The sequence below is a fragment of the Talpa occidentalis genome, unplaced genomic scaffold, assembly GCF_014898055.3.
Source record: "Talpa occidentalis isolate TD23 unplaced genomic scaffold, MPIMG_talOcc4v2.1 talOcc4.3, whole genome shotgun sequence".
NCBI lineage: Eukaryota > Metazoa > Chordata > Mammalia > Eulipotyphla > Talpidae > Talpa > Talpa occidentalis.
In genome coordinates this window covers 91265487-91288988 of record NW_023603184.1, presented here as the reverse complement: position 1 = coordinate 91288988, position 23502 = coordinate 91265487, and the positions used below count along the sequence as shown (strand labels likewise).

General features: G+C 36.5%; 1 protein-coding gene across 5 annotated transcripts in view; it reads left to right on the top strand.

The window, feature by feature from the left end:
* The window catches only part of CCDC148 (coiled-coil domain containing 148), a 249751-nt gene that overhangs the window by 212559 nt on the left and 13690 nt on the right, over positions 1-23502 (top strand). For 3 of the 5 annotated variants that reach the window (XM_054699742.1, XM_037523370.2, XM_054699745.1), the window contains 3 exons: positions 2186-2303; positions 4797-4937; positions 8876-9177. In XM_054699742.1, coding sequence (XP_054555717.1) covers positions 2186-2303; positions 4797-4937; positions 8876-9022 — 406 coding nt within the window. In that variant the 3' untranslated portion in view covers positions 9023-9177. Of the gene's footprint in view, positions 1-2185; positions 2304-4796; positions 4938-8875; positions 9178-23502 lie in introns of those variants that run through there. The other 2 variants (XM_054699743.1, XM_054699744.1) reach the window with 1 other exon arrangement.

Below are 23502 nucleotides of genomic sequence, written 5' to 3'. Positions count from 1 at the left end.
TTTCATGTGTGCACCATTGAAAAGCAATGTGTTTACACTACATTAAATGTACCACCGAAGTATAATTCTATCCTTCAGCAAACAACTGTTCCCTTTGGCCAAATTTGCCCGCCTCTTTTTCCCCTTCCCTTCTGTTAACCGTTGAAAGTTGTAGTCTAAAAGTTATTTGTTTTTAACTACAAACTTCTTAAGGGCAGTCTTTTTTCTGTGTCCTCACATTATCTAGCCCAGGATTGTGCACACAGTAGATAATCATAGTGAAGTGAGTGGAGCAATTAAGGGGAGAAGAAAGAACAGCAGGGTTAATTGCCTGTGGTTGGACAGATGAGGGGTGAACAGGGCTCTGCTGTCTGGCTGTCTGGGCTTGGCATCTGGCTCAAGATATATATCATGTGTCTATGCCTCCACTTCTTTACCTTTAAATGGGATCAATAATGGCACCTATTTGGATTCCTTGGATGTCTTTCTCTTGTCATATTGCTCTGGCTAGGACTTCCAGTATTATATTGAAAAGCAGTGGTGAAAGTGGACATCCTTGTCTTGTTCCAGATCTTAATGGAATTGCTTTCAGCTTTTCACCATTGAGAATGATACTGGCTGTTGGCTTGTCATATATGGCCTTTATGATGTTGGTCATCTCATCATTCAAAAAAGATATTTATCAATCACCTGTATTTTAGGCACTACTGTAGAGGCTGGAGGTACATGGTGAATAATAATTTATAAAGGAAAGAAACTGTTGTCATTTTGGAACTTACTCAAATGAAAGGCAGGAGGTAAAAGGTAATAATAAAAACAAATTATCAGAAAAAAAAATAATAATGGCACCCCCAAAATAGGACTCTGTGTCATGCCTAAGTGAGTTAAAAATGTGTAAAGTACTTAGCACAAGACACTTCAGTAAAGTCAGGATCCAGCATTAAAAGGGTCTAGTGAAGACACATCCATGGAAAATGCAGGTATGCACACTAAGAGCCAATTATATCTGCAACCAACATTATAAATGAAGATAAATCTAAACCATCAATGAGAGAAGAGAGAAGGCAACAGTCTCACGTTCCTTCAAGTACCCGTGTGCTTACTTTTTCGGGAAAAGCTGGTTCCCATCTCTGTAATTCAATAGAATAACTTGGGCAAGAAAATGGTAAAGGGGGCTGCCCGGAAAAGCGAGAATAACCCCAAATGAGCTAGTGGGTGTTAAAATGGGGTTTTAAATGTGTTCTGTTTTGCTATCTGCTGATTTAAAGGGGATGAAACTTAAGGCTAAGGAAAAGTCTTGTTTTTGCTGCCATCTACAGTCAAAGTAATTTTTAAGTTTCTTAATGCCTGTCCACCCAGAAAGGACATTCTTCCCAAAATGAGGGGCAATATAGTTTGGTTTAAGTTATAGTAATCGAGACAAAACCAGCCTACTAGTATTGAACTTACTCTTTCTAAAAGTGTGTACATTTAATCATATAGCCTTTGTAACAGCTCAAGCTGTGCTAAGTGTATATCAGAAAACTGCTGTATTAGCTCATATAAGAGTGAGACTCCTATGTTGAGTTGCAAAAGCTGCAACTGTGGCCACTGACAGAAAGTTTGAGAGTTAATACAATGATTTCAATGAAGAAAAAGTTGGGTTGGATTTTATCCCAAACTTTCCTGCCCTGTAACCTGCAATTTGTGGTTGTAGCATATAGACTTCCTTTCAAGTTAGACAAGAGCAGGACGCTTCATCACCCTGGGGCAATAGATATGCATCCTGAGGCATGATGGGGAATGCCCAGAGGCCAGTGACTGATGTGCTCTGCACTGGAGGGACTGATCAGTGGAATGCCTAGTAAATAAGATTGGAGTCATGGGTGGGAGTCTGGTGTATATCATTGGATTCACCCTCCCTAAAGCCCAAAATCCAGTGTTCTGTTTGACTCACCCTTTTCTATCAATAAAAAGGCCAGGTGCTTGCTCTTTAGCAACATCCTGCATCTTACAACCTGCTCCACGGCTCCTGTTTCTTCTCCCTATCACTGCAGTGTTGCTGACACAACAGCCATCGTAACTAGCGTTATTGTCAGTTATTGGATTTTGTTCAAGTATGGTAGAGATGTCACCTCTGTAATGCCTTCTGACTTATGCTCCCATCCATAGAATCTCCACACTAAAGCCAATGATGTCCTAATTTCCCTGTGCATTATTTTTAAAGGGTTAAATATAGGCAAGAATTGTTGGAAAAGCGTTTGATGGAGAAAAAAGCAGTGGCCCTTGAAGAAGCACATGAAGAAGAAGAGAGAGCACGGCGCCTAGAAGCCCTTAGGAAACAGGTGTTTTTAATTTCAAAATTTTTATCGGTGGTTTCAGAAAATGTTACTATGTCCTCTTAAATAACATTAATAGGACTTAGTTCATGGCATCTGCTATATAAAACGTAACTTTTCCAAATGGGGACACTGATCTCCATTCCTACGAGCAATGAGATTTAGGTTGAACCATTTCCAGTTTCTCAGTATATGAAATGAACCTTATCAGCACCTTTTAAAAAGTGCTCTCAAGATTTAAATGCACCAATATTACCTCTAGTTTATTAGTTTATTAATATCCACTTACAGCATTGAAACTAAGCCTCTTCCAAAGGATTTTACTCTTTTTAAATAACTTGGTGGAACTCGAGCAAGATAATCCTCTTTAGGATAGGAACCTCCGTTTAGAACTATCCCACAGGCAATCACCTTGCTAAGCAACAATTAAAAGATACTACTTTTGTGGAGAAATAAAAACATCCTGGGCACAAATAGTTGAAAGTAGACAAAGATGGCAAAAGCAGGAATTTAAGAAGTTGGGAAATATTGTAAGATAGCTTTACTTGTTAATTTCTCGGAATTTCTAACCTGGAAGTGATTAACACAGCTCAGAACTCTAGAGTCCTCCTTGGCTCCTTTTCCAAGCTGAGCGAAAGTGACCGTCTGGTTTCCCTTCTATGTCCGTGGAGGCAGCATACATTCTTGCATTAAAATTTGGTTTCTGCTCTTCAAATCTGGTAAACCTGGTTGGATACTTACTGTCAGAGGAGACATAAATCTTTTACTTCATATTCTAAATTTCCTCATATGAAAAATAGGAATAACAGTAGTATCTGCCTCATAGGTTAGTAGTAATGTACGATCACACTTATTCAGTATTCAACAACTGTAAAACCCTGTTCTAAATGCTCTTCTGTTTTAGTCCATGTTATCTCCACAACAGTCCTATGATGCATATTATTTTTTTTTTTTTTAATTTTTTTTTTTTTTTTTTTTATAGAGGCATGTTTTTATTTATTTATTTATTTGTTTGTTTGTTTTGTTTATACATGCACTGGGTACAGTCAGAAGCGCGGGAGGGTGAGAGAATTCACCAGAGCCAGAGCGGGGAGCAGAGCAGGCAGAAGGACCAAAGTACACTGCTGAGGGGAGCAGCGGGCGGCAGGAGAGGTCTGCGCGCCATGTGGGACCCTCCTCTGGTGGCCGGGGAGCAGCTGGGGATTGAACCGGCGCCGCAGAGGTCGCCGGCAGCTTCGCAACCCAGCGCTCAACTGCTGCGCCACCGGGGAGGCCCTGATGCATATTATTAATTTTCTTATTATATAGAAGAGGACACTGAGAAGGCACAGATGTTAGGTGCTTCACCAAAGTCACACAGCTAGTAAATGGCAGACTAGATTCAAACCAAGGAAGTCGAGTTAAATGAGATAATATAGATGAAGTGTAAATGTGTACAACTATTATAACATTTTTTCCCCTAAAACAAATTACAAACATAAATTTAAAACAGGAATGTAAGTCCTAGCCATGCTAGTTTCAATAAACTTTATTAAATTATTAGCAAATAATTATATAACAAGGACTTCTGGTGCCAAAACAATGGTAATATTACTCAACCCATTCTTATTCAAAATATAATGCTGATAACTAGAGTCTGTATGATTAGAATTCTTTCCAACTGCAAAACCTTTGAAAAAGGAAATATCTGTGCCCATTATCTGTAACCAGTGTTTAGAACTACAATGTAAGACATTTTAGCTAGAAAACCTATAATAATTATAGTATGTTGAACACCCAGTTATGTCATTATTTTCTAAACAACATTAAAAATGCCATTTTCTTAATGCTAATTCTTGACTTTAGGAATTAGCAGGCAGGTGTTACTAATGGTGCATATAATTTACAAAATTAGTGGCTTCTTTTCATTAGGATGCAGGTTTGAATGATTTCAGTTATCGTAAAGGACAAGGGCATTTGGGTTAAAATGATTCTGCAGTTTTTCAGTAAAAGGTATTACAATGGTTTAAAACATTCCCTGGAAACCAAGTTGTCTTGTCAATACACTGGACTTTCTCCATGAACCATATGTTCTCGATTCATCTTGATCAGATTAAATTTTCTAGAAGACTTTCTACAAGACCACAGTCATAGATACCTGGTGGTTAAAAAAAGTTTTCTACTTTCTGTTATCTTCAGGTGGGCTGAATTTGTAAGTTTTCCAGCTAAGGTTTTCTATATTCTGTATAAGAAAGATTTTTTTAATCTAAAATTAATCATAACTAATTATAAAATCATAAGTAATTCTATATCCTAGCCATTTAATATGTTTTGTTATTAAACCAACTAACTACTTTGTATACCTTTAGAACTGGCCTAGTCTGATAATTTTTTCTTCCTTTTCCTCTTAGGTTATATTTTTAATAAAGTATCTAAACTTGAATGGACATTAAACATTAATGTGGTTGCACAGAACTATTTACCTTATATCTTGCCAAGTAGCCATGCTTTCTCTTTTAGGTTGCTATTGTCGCTCAATTTGATCCTGTTAGAATGATGTCAGGTACCATGGCATCAAAAGCAAGAATGGGGATTGGAACTGAAGAAGAGTTTATTCTTCAAAAGCCACTCTTCACATTGAATACATACAATGAACAGCAGGTAATTATGAAAATTAGCATGATTGATGCAAAAGTCATGATGATGACAGGAAGAACTGTAGAAATGTGTGTTTGGGGTTACAAATTATTTTCAATATTTACATTTGAATAACACCATGCGTATTAGCATAATTTTACTTCTAAGTGCTAGTACATAATTACTGCACAAGTCTTAATATTAAATAAAGTAGTTGATTGGTGGCCTTAGAACAAAAGTTTATCTGAAAATGTTATGTTTTTATCATTAAAGATCATTTTAAAATTTAAAAAAATATATAAAATTTTAAAGTGCTGTGTAATTATTGTATTTTGTTATTTAAATATCTCTCTACCTTATTTAAATTTGTTTAAATTCATAACATAATTCCTATTAAAGAAACAAGCGATGATGCTAACAAGACAAAGAAAGGATAGCTTTCAGGAATTAAAATGATAGAACATAATACATAAGAGCTAATGATAAAATCAAACATTTTCTGTGAGTTTTAAGGGGTTATTAAACCAGTTTTAGAAATTTCTGATTCATTGTAGTCTGTTCATATAACTGAGAAGGGATTTAAAAAGGATCTTATAATGGATGGAATGGAGGGAGGGCAGATGAGTCAATGTATGTCACTGAAATTAAGGGAGAAAGTTAATTAAGAAGTGACATTTAATGCTTATTATTTTAAAGCAGGAAATTCCATTCATTGACAAATAAATTGAGTGTGCCTCTACTGTGTACTGTATACTTTACTAAGGAATTAAAAATGAATAATTAATCAGACAAAATATTGATCAAACACATACTATATTATGGCACAGAATAGAATACATCCTAAGCAAGTTATACCTGTCCTGTTGAGAGGACTTGTGCAGGGGAGACAGGTTGGAAAGAAAAATTTCATGAACAGAAATAATGCTCGTGGGGTAAGATGAACTCCATAATAGAGATCTGAGGGCTATGGGGGGAAGGGGAAGGGGGTGAATAGTTAACCCTGACTGTGGGTGTCACTGCAAGTGTCAAGGGGGAAATGAAGTTATATCTAGGTCTAGGAGTTTTGGAAATTCATTCCAGATGACTTAAGCTAAAAACAGCAACAACAAAGGTTGGGGACAAGGGGCAGTGCTGGGGGTGAGTGAAGGGAGCAGGATTCATTATAAAGATGCAAGGGTATCTTCAGAAACCATAGGGAGATGGGCTAGGGCTTGCTAAGAATTGAAATAGAAGCTGGAATACTCTAGGTACCTGGGGAAGGGTTTCAACTAGCAAAATAGAGTATTCCTTCAGTATAAGAGACATGGCAAGGCTAAGTGCTAGGAGAAGAGACTGGAGATATGTGTCATACTTTTCAGTATGAAAAGTATAGTATATCTTGTTTGCTAAAATATTTGATATTTATCCTGTAAGCAGACGCGAGACTTTGAGACAGGTAAATTATGTAACCAGATTTATGATTTAGCAACATTTCCTGAATGGGAAATTGGTGGAGAGAGGGAATCAGATCCTTTTCAGATGGCCAAATTCCTCCTAGAAGTGGGGAAGGGGCATGGGTGGCTCTGAGTGAGAGTAAGGGATAGTGAAATTAGGGATGATTCTAAGCTTGGCGGCAAGTGATATTGAGAACCACCTGCATTTTGTATTCAAATCCATATCTACTATTTACTGACTGTGTGAATTTGTGTAAGCTATTAGCATCATTATGTTTTGCTTCTTATCTGTAAAATAATTATTTGCAAACTTCTTGTGAGGGTAAGGATAATAAATGCCAGTTGCCTAAAATATTGCCTGGCACCTAGTAGTAATTTGGTAAATTCTAATCATTAGGTGGTGCTGCCATTAACCATTTAAGAATATAAAAGGGGGAAAAAAATGAGTGTGAGTGTGTGTGTGTGTGTATGTGTGTGCATATACGGAGAGAGATTTTGCTTTGTTCATGTCATATTTAGGGTGAAAATGCCTATTGCACATCTACACGAAATAGATTGTCTGCCTCTGGGGGAGGGAATTGGGGAGATGTAGGTCAGCATGCAAGGGAGATCTCCATTTCACTTACTAGCTATTCAAAAGATAGATTAATGTAAATATCTTAACCTCACAGCACTGGAGCTGAGAAGAGGTAAATCCTGGAGATAATTAGGGAGCAAATGTCACATAAGTAGAGCAAGCATCTTTGGAAATAGATGAGGAAAAGGGAAAATCCTAGTTCTAAGGCTCAAGTATGTTGTTTCTCAGACACCAATTTTTGTATTCTTGACATTGTTACCCCTAGTGCCTGTATTTGATCAGTTGCTGACTTATATTGCATCTTCCCTTAGTAGTGTTCTGACAGTTATCTTTTCCTTGCTACCAACCTGGTTTTGTCATTTATTACTTCATGTCTAGACAATTGTAGCAGTAGGTTCCTAATCACTTTCCGGCCTCTATTTTTTCTTTTATCCTGAACTTACAATCAGATCCATCTTATGCAGTAACAATGATACTACTTTCATGTTAAAAACAGAAATACAAAGGCAACTTCAGTAGCTCCCCTTGCCATAGCCTTCAAGCCTTTAAAATTCAAGTCCAGTCTTAGAAGTGTGCCTTCCAGTGTTCACCAGTGGGACCCAATGCTCAACCTAAGATACCCTGATGTCAAATTGACTGATTTCACATCTATGTTCCTGTCTATGTTTGTAGGTGTCTTCCTTTTTGCTTGATCTGTCTTCCTTTCCTCTCTGTTTAGAGCAGAATGAGTTGAATTTTACAGTTAGCTCAAGTGTTCCTCCTTACCTGAGGTCACCTGAGTCTCACCTGCACCAGGACATGTATCTCGTTTTACTGCTTTTCGAACACCTGCATATGTTGCCACAAACTGAAGTTAACTGTATTTATTCTTCTTACCCCTATTAGTTTAAGAGCTCCATGAAGGGGGGGGCCTCTTCCAACAGCTGATAATCCCATCCTCTAGAGGGTCTACAAGTCTATGTGTAATGCTTCATTAGCTAAACTCCATATGTGACCACCTTCTTATCACTGCAAAGAGCTTCTGAAGACATTTAATATTCATAGGATGCGGAATAAGATCCAATCAGCTATAAATGAAAACAGAATTGAACTACTCATGTCTATTCCCACTTAGAATCAGATTGATGGAAGCATTTTCTAGTTCTGCTTGAAATAGAAATCCGGCCTTGAAAGAAACATTCTATTGATTTTGTTTTTCAAGTAGTGGCCATGTGTTGAAGCTTAATTTGCATAATGCTAGATGATAGAGAAATTAAAATGTCTGTTTAAAGACTGATATACAAGGTTGAAGTTTAGATTTATTTTCTTTTAATCGATGATTGTCTAAATTTTACAATTCCAGCTATTCATAATGAATCAATGATAGCACTGAAAGTAAACTCTTACCCCATCCTTTAATGATTTTAAAGTGTTATAGTTTGTCAAATCTAATATACAACATTTATTGGAAACCACTGATATATTGAAAAGTGATAATGTCCAAAAGGTTTATATGTTTTTAGAAAAAATAACCAAATTATACATGAAGCTTATCGTCATCTACTCATACAGAGAGAGCAAAAGCAAATTATTCAGCTTAGAAAATATGGGAGGGCCTCGCCAGTGGCGCAGCGGTTGAGCGCTGGGTTGCAAAGCTGCCCGCAGCCTCTGCAGCGCCGGTTCCATCCCCGGCTGCTCCCCGGCCACAGGAGGAGGGTCCCACATGGCGCGCAGACCTCTCCTGCCGCCCGCTGCTCCCCTCAGCAGTGTACTTCATTGGTCTGCCTGTTCTGCTCTCCGCTCTGGCTCTGGTGAATTCTCTCACCCTCCCGCGCTTCTGACTGTACCCAGTGCTTGTATAAATAAATAAAAATAAATCTTTAAAAAAAAAAAAAAAAAGAAAATATGGGAAATTAAAATTTTCTTCAGTTCATTGAAGTGCTACTTGTTTAAATTGTATTTTATTTCTACAGATAATTTCTGACCCTAGACTTCGTTTTGAATTAGCACTTCGAGAAGCTGGACTTCATAAAGCATTTTACGCCAAAGAGATATTACCAAAAATCAGTCCTCAAAAACCTCCAAGAAAGGACATGGAGTCTACTGTATTTAAAATTTAGAGCTCAGCCTTAAATCCTATGCTGTGTAAACAGGTTTTTTCCTTGAATGCATTTATATGGATAACAATGATTACTACTTTTAATTTAAAAAATATATATATACCAGGCATAGAAATCATAGCATCTATAAGAACAATTTTGCCTTTCTTCTTTGATTCTTAGAATTGTATGCACTATTTCCTATATCTTTTTGTGTTTAATAGTACTAAATTCTCAGGCTATAGAACTTAATTATGATACAAATGGTAGATACATTGTTTTTAAGTAAGTTATATGTTGGATGTTGTGTTGTTCCATGAAAGGAACTCAAAAATAACCATTGAGAGAATTATAATTTATGTTACTGCTACCTGCTAACCTTCATTTCTGCTTGTTATTTCAGAATTTGACTTCTTAATTATGGAAGCTTCATTATCATTAATACTTCCATTATTTCTTGATTGTTATAAGAACAGACTCAACCTTTTTCTAAATTTAGAAACCAATTTAGTATACCATGTTTACTGCAAACCAATCATCCAAACAATTTCATTTTGCAAATTAGCCTGTAAGAATAAATTAGAAATTAGAAATAGCATTTCAAGCATGGGAATATCTGTTTTAGCTTGGGAAAAAAATTGTGTAGTTGCTTAGAAGGAATATTTTTTAATTTATAATATTTAGAATGCTATCCAAAGAAAGGTGCTATCAAAAGGTCCAAATTTTCTGTTAAATATCTTGATAATTTCATAGCAAAATAGCATTTCAAATAAAACTGAAATAAATATTTTCCTATTTTTAAAACATTCTTTAGTCAGAACAGCAAGTCGGTGTTGCTGACATTTCCTATTACTACTGTTAAAATTGTACTCCTTTCCCTTTTTCACTCTACTGCAGCTCCTTGCTATTTCCCATCCAGCCCTGGGGGTGCAGTCTCCACGCAGTTACTAGAATAACATAAATAAGACAAAGTCTTGTCTGAGTGGTGGAATCTCTGGTTTTATGGTTGTGCCCAGAGTGATGGGAATAAACATTTCAGCAAAGCTCAACTCATCAGAATAAACCTTTGCAAAAGATTCTATGGGCAACAACCTGTCTATATTCCAAAATTCATTGCAATACACTACTAATTCAGCCTTTTGCATCATCACATTCCATAAGAAGAAAAGGAGGAGGGTCCTTATTGAACAAGATTTGGGGAATGGTGAGCATTGACATCTATCTTGAGGGTGTCTCCTGAGTTCCTTAATATGCCCTCAATTTGCTTGATGTGTGAAGGTCAGACCATCAACTAGACAAACTCTGCTCTGTTGAGCCCATTCTACCCATGTGGCAAGACACTGATGCTACTCAGAGTCCATAGGTCCTTCCCAACATCAGCATCCCCACTGTTGTCCAGCACCGTCCCTCAATTTTCAATCTGATATAGTTAGCTATACACTTTTCCAAAAGTTAACTGGTTGCTGGTGATCCAGAATAGGAGGTAACACCACCGCTTTGAGAATTATAGACTTGATATATGTGGTTATGGCTTAAAAATTAGTTGATTTGGGCAGTAGCCTTAGTGAGTCAAGCTATACCCAGACTCAGAATATTTTCCTTTTCTTAAAAAATAATATTATAGCTATCATTCAGTGACCACAAACTGTGTGCTCAACATTATATACATGCTTTATATAGAACATGAAAACAAGCCAAATGTTCACCAACAGTAGAACAGACATCAAAATCATGATGTCTCCAAATTGGAATTGTGTAGCAATGAAAGTGAAATTTAGTGGAAACAGCCAGATGCAAAAATATATGTACTGTGTTGTATTTAATTGACCTAAAGTACAAATACAAGCCAAACCTACATTGTTCAGAAATATATATATGGTGAAGTGAGAGAAAATCACAAAAATGATGATCACAAAATTCCCAATGTAATGATTACCTCTCAGAGATAGGGAGGAAAATAGGATGGGGGTGTCCAAGTTGCTGAAAATGTTTGATTGTATAACCAGGGTAGTGATTATGAGATGTTTCTAATTATTTTTTAAAGTGTACATAGAATTGTATATACAATTATATATCAATTCTCTAAATTCCCAATAAACTGGAAAAAATAACTTTATGAAAGCAAATTTTTTAAAGTATAATTTCTTAATATATGAATGTATCAGAAATAAAATTTTAGCTCATTTCTGATTAAATAGCCCTAATTCATAGTAATTTCTGAGATAGCTGGGCCAGATTCTGCATGGGGGTCATATATACCTTGGCATGGGATAGGGTCCCCTTTAAAACCTTCTCCCCCCATTTCTGTTCTCTGCTTCACTTAGGGTCTTAATAGTCTATTTTTTTTAGGCAAACAAAACAAAGAGTATGATGCTGATAAGAATAAGCATTCTGCCATGAAATTTGATTTTACTTATCCATGTGTGTGAGTATAGTGGATCACAACAACAACAAAAATTTTATTGGGTAATGATCCAAAACAATTGGAAACCACTACCCTCAATTCCGATGCTTAATAATGGTATATTTTACTCTGCTCCAGTGTGAGGATGATAGGCATGTGGGAAGAATGTAATCCATGTGTAAGAACTCCCTTACTCCCCAAACACCCAATCCACCAAGACTGCATTCACCTTTGCTTTCTCTAATGAAGGACACAGCACTGTCTCTAACAAACACCAGTCCTTTTGTGTGTCTTTTTGGGTTCCATCACCTCTCAACTCCATAAGAATTTCTCTTTTGGGACTTACTTTTTGTCTTCTAATATCTTCCAGCTCTCCCTCAACATAAAAATGTGCTCCAGTAAAGCCTACTTTAAAAATCAGTCTCCCTTAACCCCATATTCTCCTCTCACTTCTGCTCCTCTTCTCAGGCAAATTTCTTGAAATAGTTGCCTGTAGATATCTGATGTCTCCTCTTTTCACTTTCAGTTACTGTCATCATTCTGATTTACTTTATCATCACTCTCTACTGACACTCTAGCAAGATCACCAGTGAACTCCATATTCACTATGGAGTTGGCAAACTTATTGTCATATTAGCAATCTTAAAGACCCTTGTCAGCCTTACTGATGTCATGGCAGAATGTAACTCAATTGACAATTATACCATTTAGAACATACTTTTGGCTTCTATAACACCAACCTGTTTTACCACCTGCCTCTTTAATCACTCTTCAATTGTCTTTGATTACTTCTGTTTTTCTATGTATCTGTAAATGTCCAGGATTCTACTTTTAACACTATATTATTGAATTGTCCAAGGGGATATACTTATAAACACTGTACATTTGCTTACACTCTTAAATGATGTCTTTTTGTCTACAGGTCCTCCCTTTGTCCTTTATTTTTTCCTTGAAATTCATTTGTTGAAAAAACAAATTTACAAGTAGGATTTCCTGTGCTGGATCCTTTCAGTATAATTTCATGTCCCTCTGTCCTTTATCCCCTGTTCTCTGTGTTTTCTATAAATTGGCAGTTGAATTTAGAGACCTTGTGAGATGTCAGATTTAGGTTCCTTCCCCCACCCCCAAGACCACTTAACTGTCATGACAAACTATACCACCAGATATATATATATATATATATATATATATATATATATATATATAACCGTTTGCGCCATTTTTTAATTTAAATTTTTTTTTTAATTTTATCATTAATTCTCAATGCCTGGAGCAACTAATTATGAGTTGTATTATAGAATACCATAATTCAATAACTCCGTCCTTTATTAGCCAAAAATCTTATATAAAGAAAAAATTTCCCCTTTTTGATACCTGGTAGTATAAGAAGAGTAAGATAAGTATTTGAGTCCTTTTTGTTTTATTGTCAATAGTTTTCAAAATGTGTTGTTTTTTCCAATATCTTCCAAAAGTAATCAGTTTTTATAAAGTTGTGGATTTAAACATATTGTTTTTCCTCTACTGAAATGTAGTATAATTATTGCTGCTCAAACTTCTGCTTCCTATCCAATGGAAGCCTATTTCATTTGATTTATGGGCTTCTTTAACACCACATTATAGACATGCTAACTTCCTTACTCCAGCTATCTATTGCTTTTAACAAAACCTAGAGGTTCAAAAAATCTAAAATTTTTTACTATTTCTCATTGTTGTGTTAATCAACTGGGCTCTGACAGCTCTTCCTTAAAGTCTGTACCACTTTTATATCACTGCTGTAACAAATAGCCACAGGCTTAATGACTTTAAATAATACAAATTTATTATCCTATTGTTCTGAAGGTCAGAAGACTGAATTGGGTCTGACTGTGCTGAAATCAAGAAGACAGGGCAGCATTCCCACCCAAAAATTCTAGGGAAGAATCTGTTTCCTTGCTTTATTCAGCCTCTAGAAGCCCCCAACATTCCGTGACTCAGCACTTCCCACCCCTTTGTCTACAAAACCAGCAATGGCAGGTCTGCTTCTCCTCACAAAGCATTGCTCCCTACTATGTTTCTGTGGCCCTCTTCCCCTCTTAAAAATGCTTGGGATTGCATTGGACCCACACTAACAATCTAGGATAATCTCCCCATTTTAAGGTCAGTTGATTAGCAGCTTAATTCCCCTTTGCCATGTAGTTCCCAGGCTTTGGGAACTAGGGAAATGGGCATCTTTGGGAGGTCATTTTCCACCTCCCACAGGGTCTTTTATGGAATGGAGTCTTAAACTTTACCGAGGAAGGACTGTGGCGTCAAATCTGTCCTGCTCTTATAATTTTAAAATCTCTAGAAAGGTATTTTTCAACCTCTATAGTAATTCCTCATTTTACACTAACAAAAGCCTGCTTTCTTTTTCATTCTGACCTATTTGGGTGTTTGAGTTTAATTTTTTTAACTGCCTGACCTGATTCATGTTTGGATAAATATGTTTCTAATGTTACTCTTGCCCCTACAATTTTACCAAATAATTGTTTTCTCACAGAATTTCTTCTTAATGTGTGGGAATGTAAGTGTGGGGGTAAAGTAGTCATATTATTTTTCTATTAACACATTTTCCCAAGCATGCTAATGTTACTTAGCACCACATATGCTTAAAACTCCTAATATTTATAAATAAATTCAAAAACAATTTGCTTATATTTCTTTAGACATTTTATAAATATTGTATTTATCTAAAATGCTTACCTTCACACAGCATTTTAAAAATGCACTGCAAAAAAATTCTATTATCGTTGGCATAAACTTAGTTTAAGAAGATTATTAAAAGCAATATTTTGAAACTGACTAAAATGAGATAAAACTTGACTTAGAAGTGGAAACAACTTATTAAAGAAAACCCAGCACAACACAACATGTGATTATGTCCACATGGATTAGCACACCATGTCTGGAAAGAAAAGATACAGATAATGTAAAGATAGTATTTTTCTCATCTATGTTCTTATAGCAATATAATGTAGTTAATAAAATGGTGTAAAAGGCCAGTGGAAGTTTAGAGCTTCTTTATTTTTTTTTATTTTATATTAATAGATATTTTATTTTATTTATTTTTTTACTTTTTTGAGCTTCTTTATTTTTTATGTTTCTATATAATTTATTTTTCTCCACTTCCTCAGTCCAAACCTATAGTTTAATTCAACAAATATTTACTAAAATTATGACAGCAGTTAAGACAAAGTCTCTGAAGCCATTAAAAAGAATGAGGTGGTGGTTGCAAAATTCTAGGAATGTTCTAAAAATCATGAATTACATGCTTTAAATCAGCGAACTGTATGATTTCTGAATTAAAGCTTTATAATGCCATTACTATAATTATGATATGGGAACAACCTAAGCACCATCCATTGATGAATGAATGGATGAAGATGTGGAAGATATACAACAGAATACTAGTTAGCTATAAAAAAATGAAATCTTGCCATTTGTAACAATATGCATGAAACTTGAAGGGATTATGCTAAGCACAGTAAGTCAAAATGGAGAAAGAAAATACCATATGATTTCATTCATATATGGAAGATAAAACAAATAGCAAATGAACAAACAAAACAAAGCAAAAACCCTTAGATACAGACAATAGATTGATATCTACCAGAGGGCAAGGAATTGGAGGTTAAGTGAAACAGGTAAAAGATGTTAAGTGTATGGTGATGGATAGAAACTAGACTTTTGGTGATCGTGATCTCTTGGTGATCATGATATAGTGTCTATAGACATTAAATTATAATGCTGAAATTTATGTGATGACCCAATGTTATCTCAAAAGTTACTTTAAAAGAAAATAAAATATTTAGGGGAAAATGTAAATGACCTATAGAGTTTATAAATATGGATAGAACAGAGAATGAAGATATTTTAGAAATATATAAAAACAAATACACATCTAGGAAAATATAATTGAAAACAAAGAAATCTTCGGATAGGTTTTAAGAGACAGCAGAAGTTTCTGTTTTCTGGGTGCCTTTGGGCCCCTTGCAGCAGGGAAGATAATAAATTTCTGGGAGCTAGACCTTTGGTTTAGACCTGGTAGATTTTTCACACCTACGGGCTGCTGGCCATGTCAACTCCTTAGTTTTTCCACTGACAAAAGAAACAATACACCATTCAGATGTTTCCTAAGAGTTGTTTGTGTACCAATGAGACTTAACAAAGCTAGAAAGCCAGTATACCCATTGGTATTTGTGAGTTTCTCTTCTGTCAGTCTCCAGTCCAACCCCAAGCACAGGCCTTAGGGCCATTAAATAACATTCTAAGATGGTTGAACTTTATCTTATAGACAGAGCAAAACAGAGCTTCATTGCTCATAGAAGCAAAAACAGTGCTTCTAAAAAGTTAATATGAGAGCAAGTTATAAGCTGGATGGAAGTAAGGAAGAGACATGTATTATTTTAATAGATCAGGTTTGAACTGATGTGAAAGTGGGGTATCGTGGGGTCTCTGATCCTTACCACTTCAGGAGGAAAACTTAACTCTGACCTCTTTATTCCTTTTCCTCTTGCAGGGTTCCTTTAAATGTGTGGGTGAGCAGGTCTGTCTACAAAGAAGGTCTTGGACAAGTGGATATGCAAATAAAAATATGTATGACTCTCCTGTGTCTAGTCCTAGCTTCCCCTTTCTCTTGTCAAAATGAGATGTTTCTGCATTCCAAATAGCACATTGAGTGCACTTTCAGAGCCTATGACCAATTCTGGTTCCTAGCACAGGGTGATTAAATCCTTGAGGCTGCTGCTGTTGCCAGCATGTCACCCCTGAGCCTGTGTCCTTGTCTGCTACACCAGCTCCCATCTATGGTCACCTCTTTATAGTTCCTGCAGTTGGTTTTGCTCCCTGTAATACTCCAGGACCTAGAGGTTGTGTTCTCTGATCAGACTTCCTGTCTTTGTGATTCCTGCCTCATCCATCTCTTGTTGCCATGGAGTTTTGTCAATCATCTATCATGTTCCATCACAACTTCAGTCTCTCTACATCACAGATCTTGGTCTCTGTTCTCTTCAGTTATTGGAAATTGCACTTATTTCTTCTTCATTTGGAAATCATGCCTTCCAGTAGTCACATCCTTTTGTTGTCCCTTCCTTCTAATAATGAGTCTGGATGGCCTTGTGATTTCTTTACCCAACAGAGTAGGGCAGAAGTGACACTATAACAGTTCTGGGTCTAAGCATTAGAAAGAAACTGGCAGCTTTTGTGTTTCAGGAACCAGTTGCAATGTGATAAGTCTGATTAGTCTGCTGGATAAGAGGCCACATGAGGAGTCTGGAGGACAAGAAGATCTGAGGAAAGGGATGCCATGTGAGTATTTAAGCACCAGACATACAAGAGATGAGTCTTTTGGGACATCTCAGTAGAATCATGTGACTCTCAGTAGTTATCACGTGACTGCAGCCATATGAGTGACCACCTTAACACCTCTACAGTGAAAACAGCACAAAAACTACCCATATGAGCCCAGTCAATCCATAGAATTATGAAAAATAGCAATATATTCTTGTTCTAAGGTGTTTTGTTGTGCAGAGGCAAATACTGGAATCAAAATACTCAAGTAACATTTCCTTGACTGTTTCCAGTACTTTGCCTGAACTCCTAAGAGCCAATATTTATTGAGCAGTAATTCTATTCCAGGTGCTTTGAATGTTTGAAGTAATTTGATTTGCAGAAACAACCATAAAATATATGCACCTTTGTTAGTCACATTGTATAATTGGGGAGAAGTGACCTACCTTACCCAATATTGCACAGCTCAAAAGAACCTAGATTTAAAACCATATAATCTATCTTCTGAGCCCTGAACTCTACTGCCTCCTACTCTCAGTTTCTGAAAATCTGGCCAATCTTCTATAGTCATGAATATCTGAAAGACCTATTATGGGCATCTATTGATATGATTTTTTTAAGAAGTGCTCTAAGAAAGTGCCCTAGCAATCTACCTATGCCCCTACACTTTCTCTTATCTGGAACAGAGGATTCCTTCCAATAGTGAAACATTTATGAAACTGTGAATCTTCCAGAAGGCTATGACCTTTAGCTGCTATTTCCAAGATCTAGTCTAGAGAACCACCTTACCCAAGATCTATTCATTTACCAAATACCTTCCCACTTAGTGAGTATGTCTATGATTTTGCAATAACCACCATCTTTTTTTTTCACCTGTTTCACCTTTACACATTTCTGGAAATGCCTGAACATTATGCAAATGTGCCCTGGTTAAAGCCTATCATACTAGACAGCCCTATGACTCCAGCCACAGCCTGCTGCTCTCAGATCATCTTTTGTCATCGCCTATTTGACCTCACAGGGCAATAGCTCTTCTCCCTCCAAACCTTGCACCAAGCATGCAAACAGGGAATTTCCTTAATCCCACTTGCTAATATCTAGTAATTCAGAAGATTTATTGAAGGCTTAGAGACTAAAAGAGGATTATGATCAGAGAAATAAAGAAAAATACTAGATGCAAATGCTGGCCAACTCTGTTACAGGAGGCCTCCCAGCCCCATTCTCCTTGGCATAGTCTGCTTTAATGCGGTTATAGCCAGCCAGCCTGCACCTGGGAGAGAATCCCTTTGCCTCGTCTACCTGGATGAAACTTCCTTTCCTTTAGAGTCTTTCCAGGACTATTGACCAAGGTGCTCCAGGAAAATTGAAAAAAATCCTTCCCCTCCCAGTGGGATTGACTTATCTGGTGTGTCCACCAAGTACCTATAAGAAACTACCAGAGACTTTTTTAAACATCTGTTAATTAATGAACAACACTGTATTACAGTGTTGTTTACAGCACCCAATCTGTTATTTTTTAAATCTCAGCATAAAATGAACCGAAGTCTAACCCCATACCCTCCTGTCATTGTTCAGTCACTGTCCCAAATCTCCTGGAAGTAAAGGCCTAGGCAAAATCACACAGAACTCTCACAAGGAAAATTTTCAGACATAAGGAAAAAAATAGGTTGTAGTGTTATCATTATGTTAAAAACAATAAACCCAAACACATTTTTAAATGAAACAGTTAATATTTCATTCTAAAGGATCTGAAGTTTGTTTCCACTGCATTCCATTCTTCCAAAAAGAAACATGGTATATGAGGTATATACACAAGTATTTGTAGAAGCACACTGTAATATTGTGTATTAAGAGTAACAAAAAACAAGCAAGCAAGTTGGGGTCAGGGACAGATCACAGGAAATATTCAGCTTTGTAACCAGAACATTAATCTCAACAATTGTTACCTGGGCAATTAACTTAGGCCTCACAGGAGTCTACCATAGTGAGTCAAAAAAAATGTCCAGAAACAACAGAAAGGAAATGCTGGTAACACCTTCTTAGAGCATACTGGAGGGTGCTGATAAAATAACTGGAAGTGGATCTTGGAGATGATTTTTGGCTGCTTTTATTATGGGCATTGAGGTAGTGTGAGTATAGGCAATGCCAAGCAAGGTCACAGGCAGACAAGTTTCCTTATCTGTGTCCTTTGCAGAGTCAGATTTTCCTTCCACCATGTTTTCACAGAGAGCAGAATCCTTTCAAGTGTCTGACTCTTTGGAAGGCATCTCCATTTCATCTCCCTCACTGTGTACACTGGAAGTCTGGGCTTTGGTTTCTTTGTCACACTCTGTATCACCTCAGCAGCCATTAATCCCTATATCTTTGAGCCCTGTAGCAAGGATCAGCAAACATTTTCTACTAAGGCCTATATAGTAAATATTTTCACCTTTGCAGGTCATCTGATCTCTCTTGCAACAGCTCTACTCTGTTGTTACAGCACAACAACTCTGTTGTTATATATGGAGCCAGGTCAGTAGAAAACACTGGACCTGGTTGGATTCCAGCAGAACTTTACAAACACAGGAGGAGCAGGTCTTGGCTCCCGGTCTACAGTTTGCTGATTTGCAATCTAGAACAACACCTATGTCTGTGTTTGTGTTCCTCTACCTCTATGGTTTGGCTTACTCGTTGCTATTTCTGTCTTGTAAGGGTTTCCCCTAATTTCTTTTGTGTTTAATAAGGCATTTCAACATTATCTTTAAATGAAAGTCCAGTGTATGGCAGTGGATATCTAGATTTTTGGTCGGGCTCATAATGTAGCATGTGTAGATGTCAAGTTATGATGCTGTACCCCTGGAAACTATATATTGTTATAAACTAATGTCACTTCAATAAATTATAAAAGAAATAACAGTGAGACCACCAGAGGTGGTGCAGGAAAATTTCACTTTAAAATCAGTGAACTTTGATCCCATAGAAATATTCTCTGTTCGAGTTCTTCTCTTGTCACTAGTATTTTAGATTTAATCTTTCTTTCAAATAGCTATTGATGTGTTAGTCATATTCTGTCACTGCATCCCTGACTCTGGTGGACTATGCTTTGAAAAATAACCTTAGTTGGCTACACTATCTTGAGGAAAAGTACCTGAATTTGCTGATGCAAAGTTTAGGCCTCCTTGGCAGATCTACTGTTACATTGAAGATGAGAACATTAAGCTAAACATTCTCTCCGTTGGTAACCATCACCACACCCAATCAATTCCTTTGTTCTGATTTCTCATCAAGAAATTTCTTAGGAAGTTAGGCTCCTTCCTTCGAACCATTTGACTCCTTGTGTAGAGTAGAGAAGCCCATGTAGAAATGCCAGTCAGCAGGCAGGATCAATCACACCACATCGTGTGAACTTTCTCTCTACAGATTATTAGTAAATTAGAATTTGGTACTATAGAAACCACAACACAGATCTCTTTGAGGCTTTACTTTTTCATTGTAGTAAAATTCACATACCATAACATCTACCAATTTAATCTACAGTATATCCCAAATTGAAATTCTATGCCCGCTATGTAACTCCCCCCTTCTATCTCTAGACCGCCAGTAAACACTATCCTACTTTCCTCCTCTATGAATGTGACTATTCTAGTTACCTTGTATAAGTGGAATTATATACTCCTTGTCCTTTTGTGACTCACTTATTTACCTTAATATAATGTTCTCAAAGTCCATCCATGTTGTAGTATATATCAGAATTTCATTGAAACTTTACTTTTTAATGGTACTGAATTTTATACTTATGTCCTTTTCGGGAAAGCTAATTTTTTTTTTAGCTAAAAAGCCCTAAAGCGTTTCATCTGCATAGATACTGAGATCATCGCTGACATCTCTCACTCATCAGCCCTTTAAATGCCATCCTCTCCCACAACTACTGCTCTGACTCTGTCATGTTTGAACTTTCCTTAGCCTTTTAACAAAAGAAAGACTTTGAAAACACATCACCATCACATAGAAGGGGAATTTTTATTCTGAAATATATAAGCTGCTTAACTTATTAGGTGAAAATTTGAAGGCACTGACCTTCACTGGTAAGGAAGCTGACTAGTCTAATAAGAAAATAATGTCTTCAATGGCCTCAGCTAATCTTTAATACATCTTTGCTACCTCCCCAACCTTGGGATATTGTGAAAGGTAGCCAATCAAGTCTTGGTCATCCACACTCAGACAGTTTCTTGTTACTTTTCTTTATCTTATTACCTTCCTCCTCCCATTGGCCACCAACAGACTTCTAAACAGTCTTGCTCTATGCACAAAGCCACTTCACTTGCCTAGAAATGAGGTCCAATTCTCTCTGATCTTTTAGGGACCCACATAATAGAGCCCAAAATTACCTTTCTAGGTCCAGCCAAAAGGATTCTCCACTATTCTAGTCATATGTCCTATATTTGTCTCCTTTGTCTTACTATCGTGCTTTTTCCTTTGATGGTCACACCCTCTGCAGGTCTCTTTCAAAATTAAGACCCTTATATAAAATTCACCTCAAATATCCACCTTGTCCAAGAACCCATTCAAGTCCTTCTATCTCCATATGATTATAACCTCTGTTGATTGCTGAAGATATTTTTATGTCTACCTCTTTTTTGGAATCTGTCAGGTTGCACTTGGGTTTATAGCTATTTTTCATAGTGACTCAAATTTAGTAGGCTGTTAATTATTTCAAGAAAGTGACTGGTCTTGCTCACTCACCAATTAGGTTCTTTATAAATATAAATATGTAAATATATTCATTCTAGCATTCGTTTGTTTACTTAGAGTGGGTTATTGGCATTGCAACATTAAATCACTCATGAAATTGCCCTATAACAGTGGAAACCTCTGGCATCCCAATGGAAGGAAGAAGGCAGGATGATAAAGTCTAGGAAACAGACCTGGGTGGTGGACCTTTGTCCACTGCTACATTATTTACACAAAGTTGGTGAAACATGGATGACATTTTGTTTGCTTCATCAATGTTTTTTGTTAGTTTCAATGTTTGGAGGAAATATATATGCAAAGAAACTCAAAGTAAGATGAGAAAATACAGTGATATGAAAATGAAAAGAAAAACTGAGATTTTTAAAAATCTGTTCATCCTGTTCTAACGGGATGGGGCAAAATCAGATTACACAGATGATTTCTGTAACTCTAAAGTACTACCTTTTTGTAGGATAGTTCTTGACTAATTCTCTACAAAGTATGATATTGGCTTCTAGAGTGTCTGATGATTTTTTAAAACTATTTTAAACTTATAAAAATAATTTTTTAAGATCTCAGGAGGGAAAAGTAGTTTACTGATAGACTTTTCTCAAATGAAAATGCTATGCTCAGTTTCTAGAAAAATAGATGTTAAATTAATTCTGAATGGAGTAATGCCTATTTGGGAGGATTAGAAAAACAACCCAGAAATGGGAAAAAACATTTATGAGGGAATAATTAAGTAGCCTGCAAATTATGTCAGGTACTCATTTTAGGAGACATTGCAATACAGATGACTTGGTATTATTTTAGGGTGTTTAGAAGTCCTAAAGGACTAAGGAAAGAAACATTTTTAGCTCATTAATTTTTTTAGAAGGGACAGAAATTATAATTATTAAAGATTAGTTATTTAGTTCTAATCCTGATATGAAGATTATAGAACAAATCCTGAAAAAATCTGCTTGTGATACAGACATCTAGATGCACATGGGCTCTGTGGAGGAAAGGGTAGCTTTATGAAACTCAATGTGTGTCAAACAGTTTTAATTTCCTTCCTTGACAGTATGATGTAGCTTGGAGGCAAGAAGCAGAGGCCATTTATCTGTCTTTTGTTCAGGGTTTTAATTCCAAACAAGTCAAATACTGTGTTTCTCAAGCAGCAAGCCCTGGAAAGTTCCATGAGAAATTTTAAATATAAGAATTCATTCTTATATAGAATATTATCTTTTAAAAAGCATTCTACCAGTTAAAAATAAAAAAAAATATTAACTTCTGGTTTTGCAAATAAAAATTACAATGGAAAGATATGCATCTAGAATAACTTGAGTTTCTTAAGTCAGTCAGTGTTTCTCACAAATGGTTTTGGGTTCCCAGATGTGTTTCTGAGGCTGTATTATTGGGTCTCAGCAGGAACCAGATGGCACAATTAAAGTGGTAACTGAGAGAACTTACTGAAGAGACTGTTTACAAAGGAGTAGGTAGGATTTAGGGAGCCACAAAGGATAGTGCAGCTGGGAGCAGCTGTTAGCAGCCCTGATCCATGTGGGCTCAGGGGGAGCAGTCACCAGAAACCACAGAGGCAACAATATGGCAGTGGCACTGATAAGAAGTTTGGTCTTGGGTAGAGGTGGGAATCCTACCATCACCTAATCTGTGGAATGTGTGTGAACCCATGAAATTATATGCAAATTTGGGGGTATACATATGAATGTGCTTTTTCCTGCAGAGTGGGATCCACAGATTTTGCCAGTGGACTCCACAGCAAGTCCCCAATGTTAAGGGCTATGTTTTCAATAGAAGAAAATAAAATTCAAACTGACTTTGTTAAAATCCCTTAGGCAATAGTTTATAGTCCTTATTAAACACCTACAGGGTACAAAACACTTAATAACATTTTTAACTGTATAAAAAATAAGCTGGGAGGAGTTAGTGTATTTTGTACTGAAGATTGCATTTTCCTAAGCAATTGTTAACATTTCAGCTGTGTAGTGTGTTGGTATTTGGGAATGAAACATGAAATATAAGAGCTGGTCATGATTATTAATGAGCTCACATAGCAAATTTGAATTAAGTTGCTTGT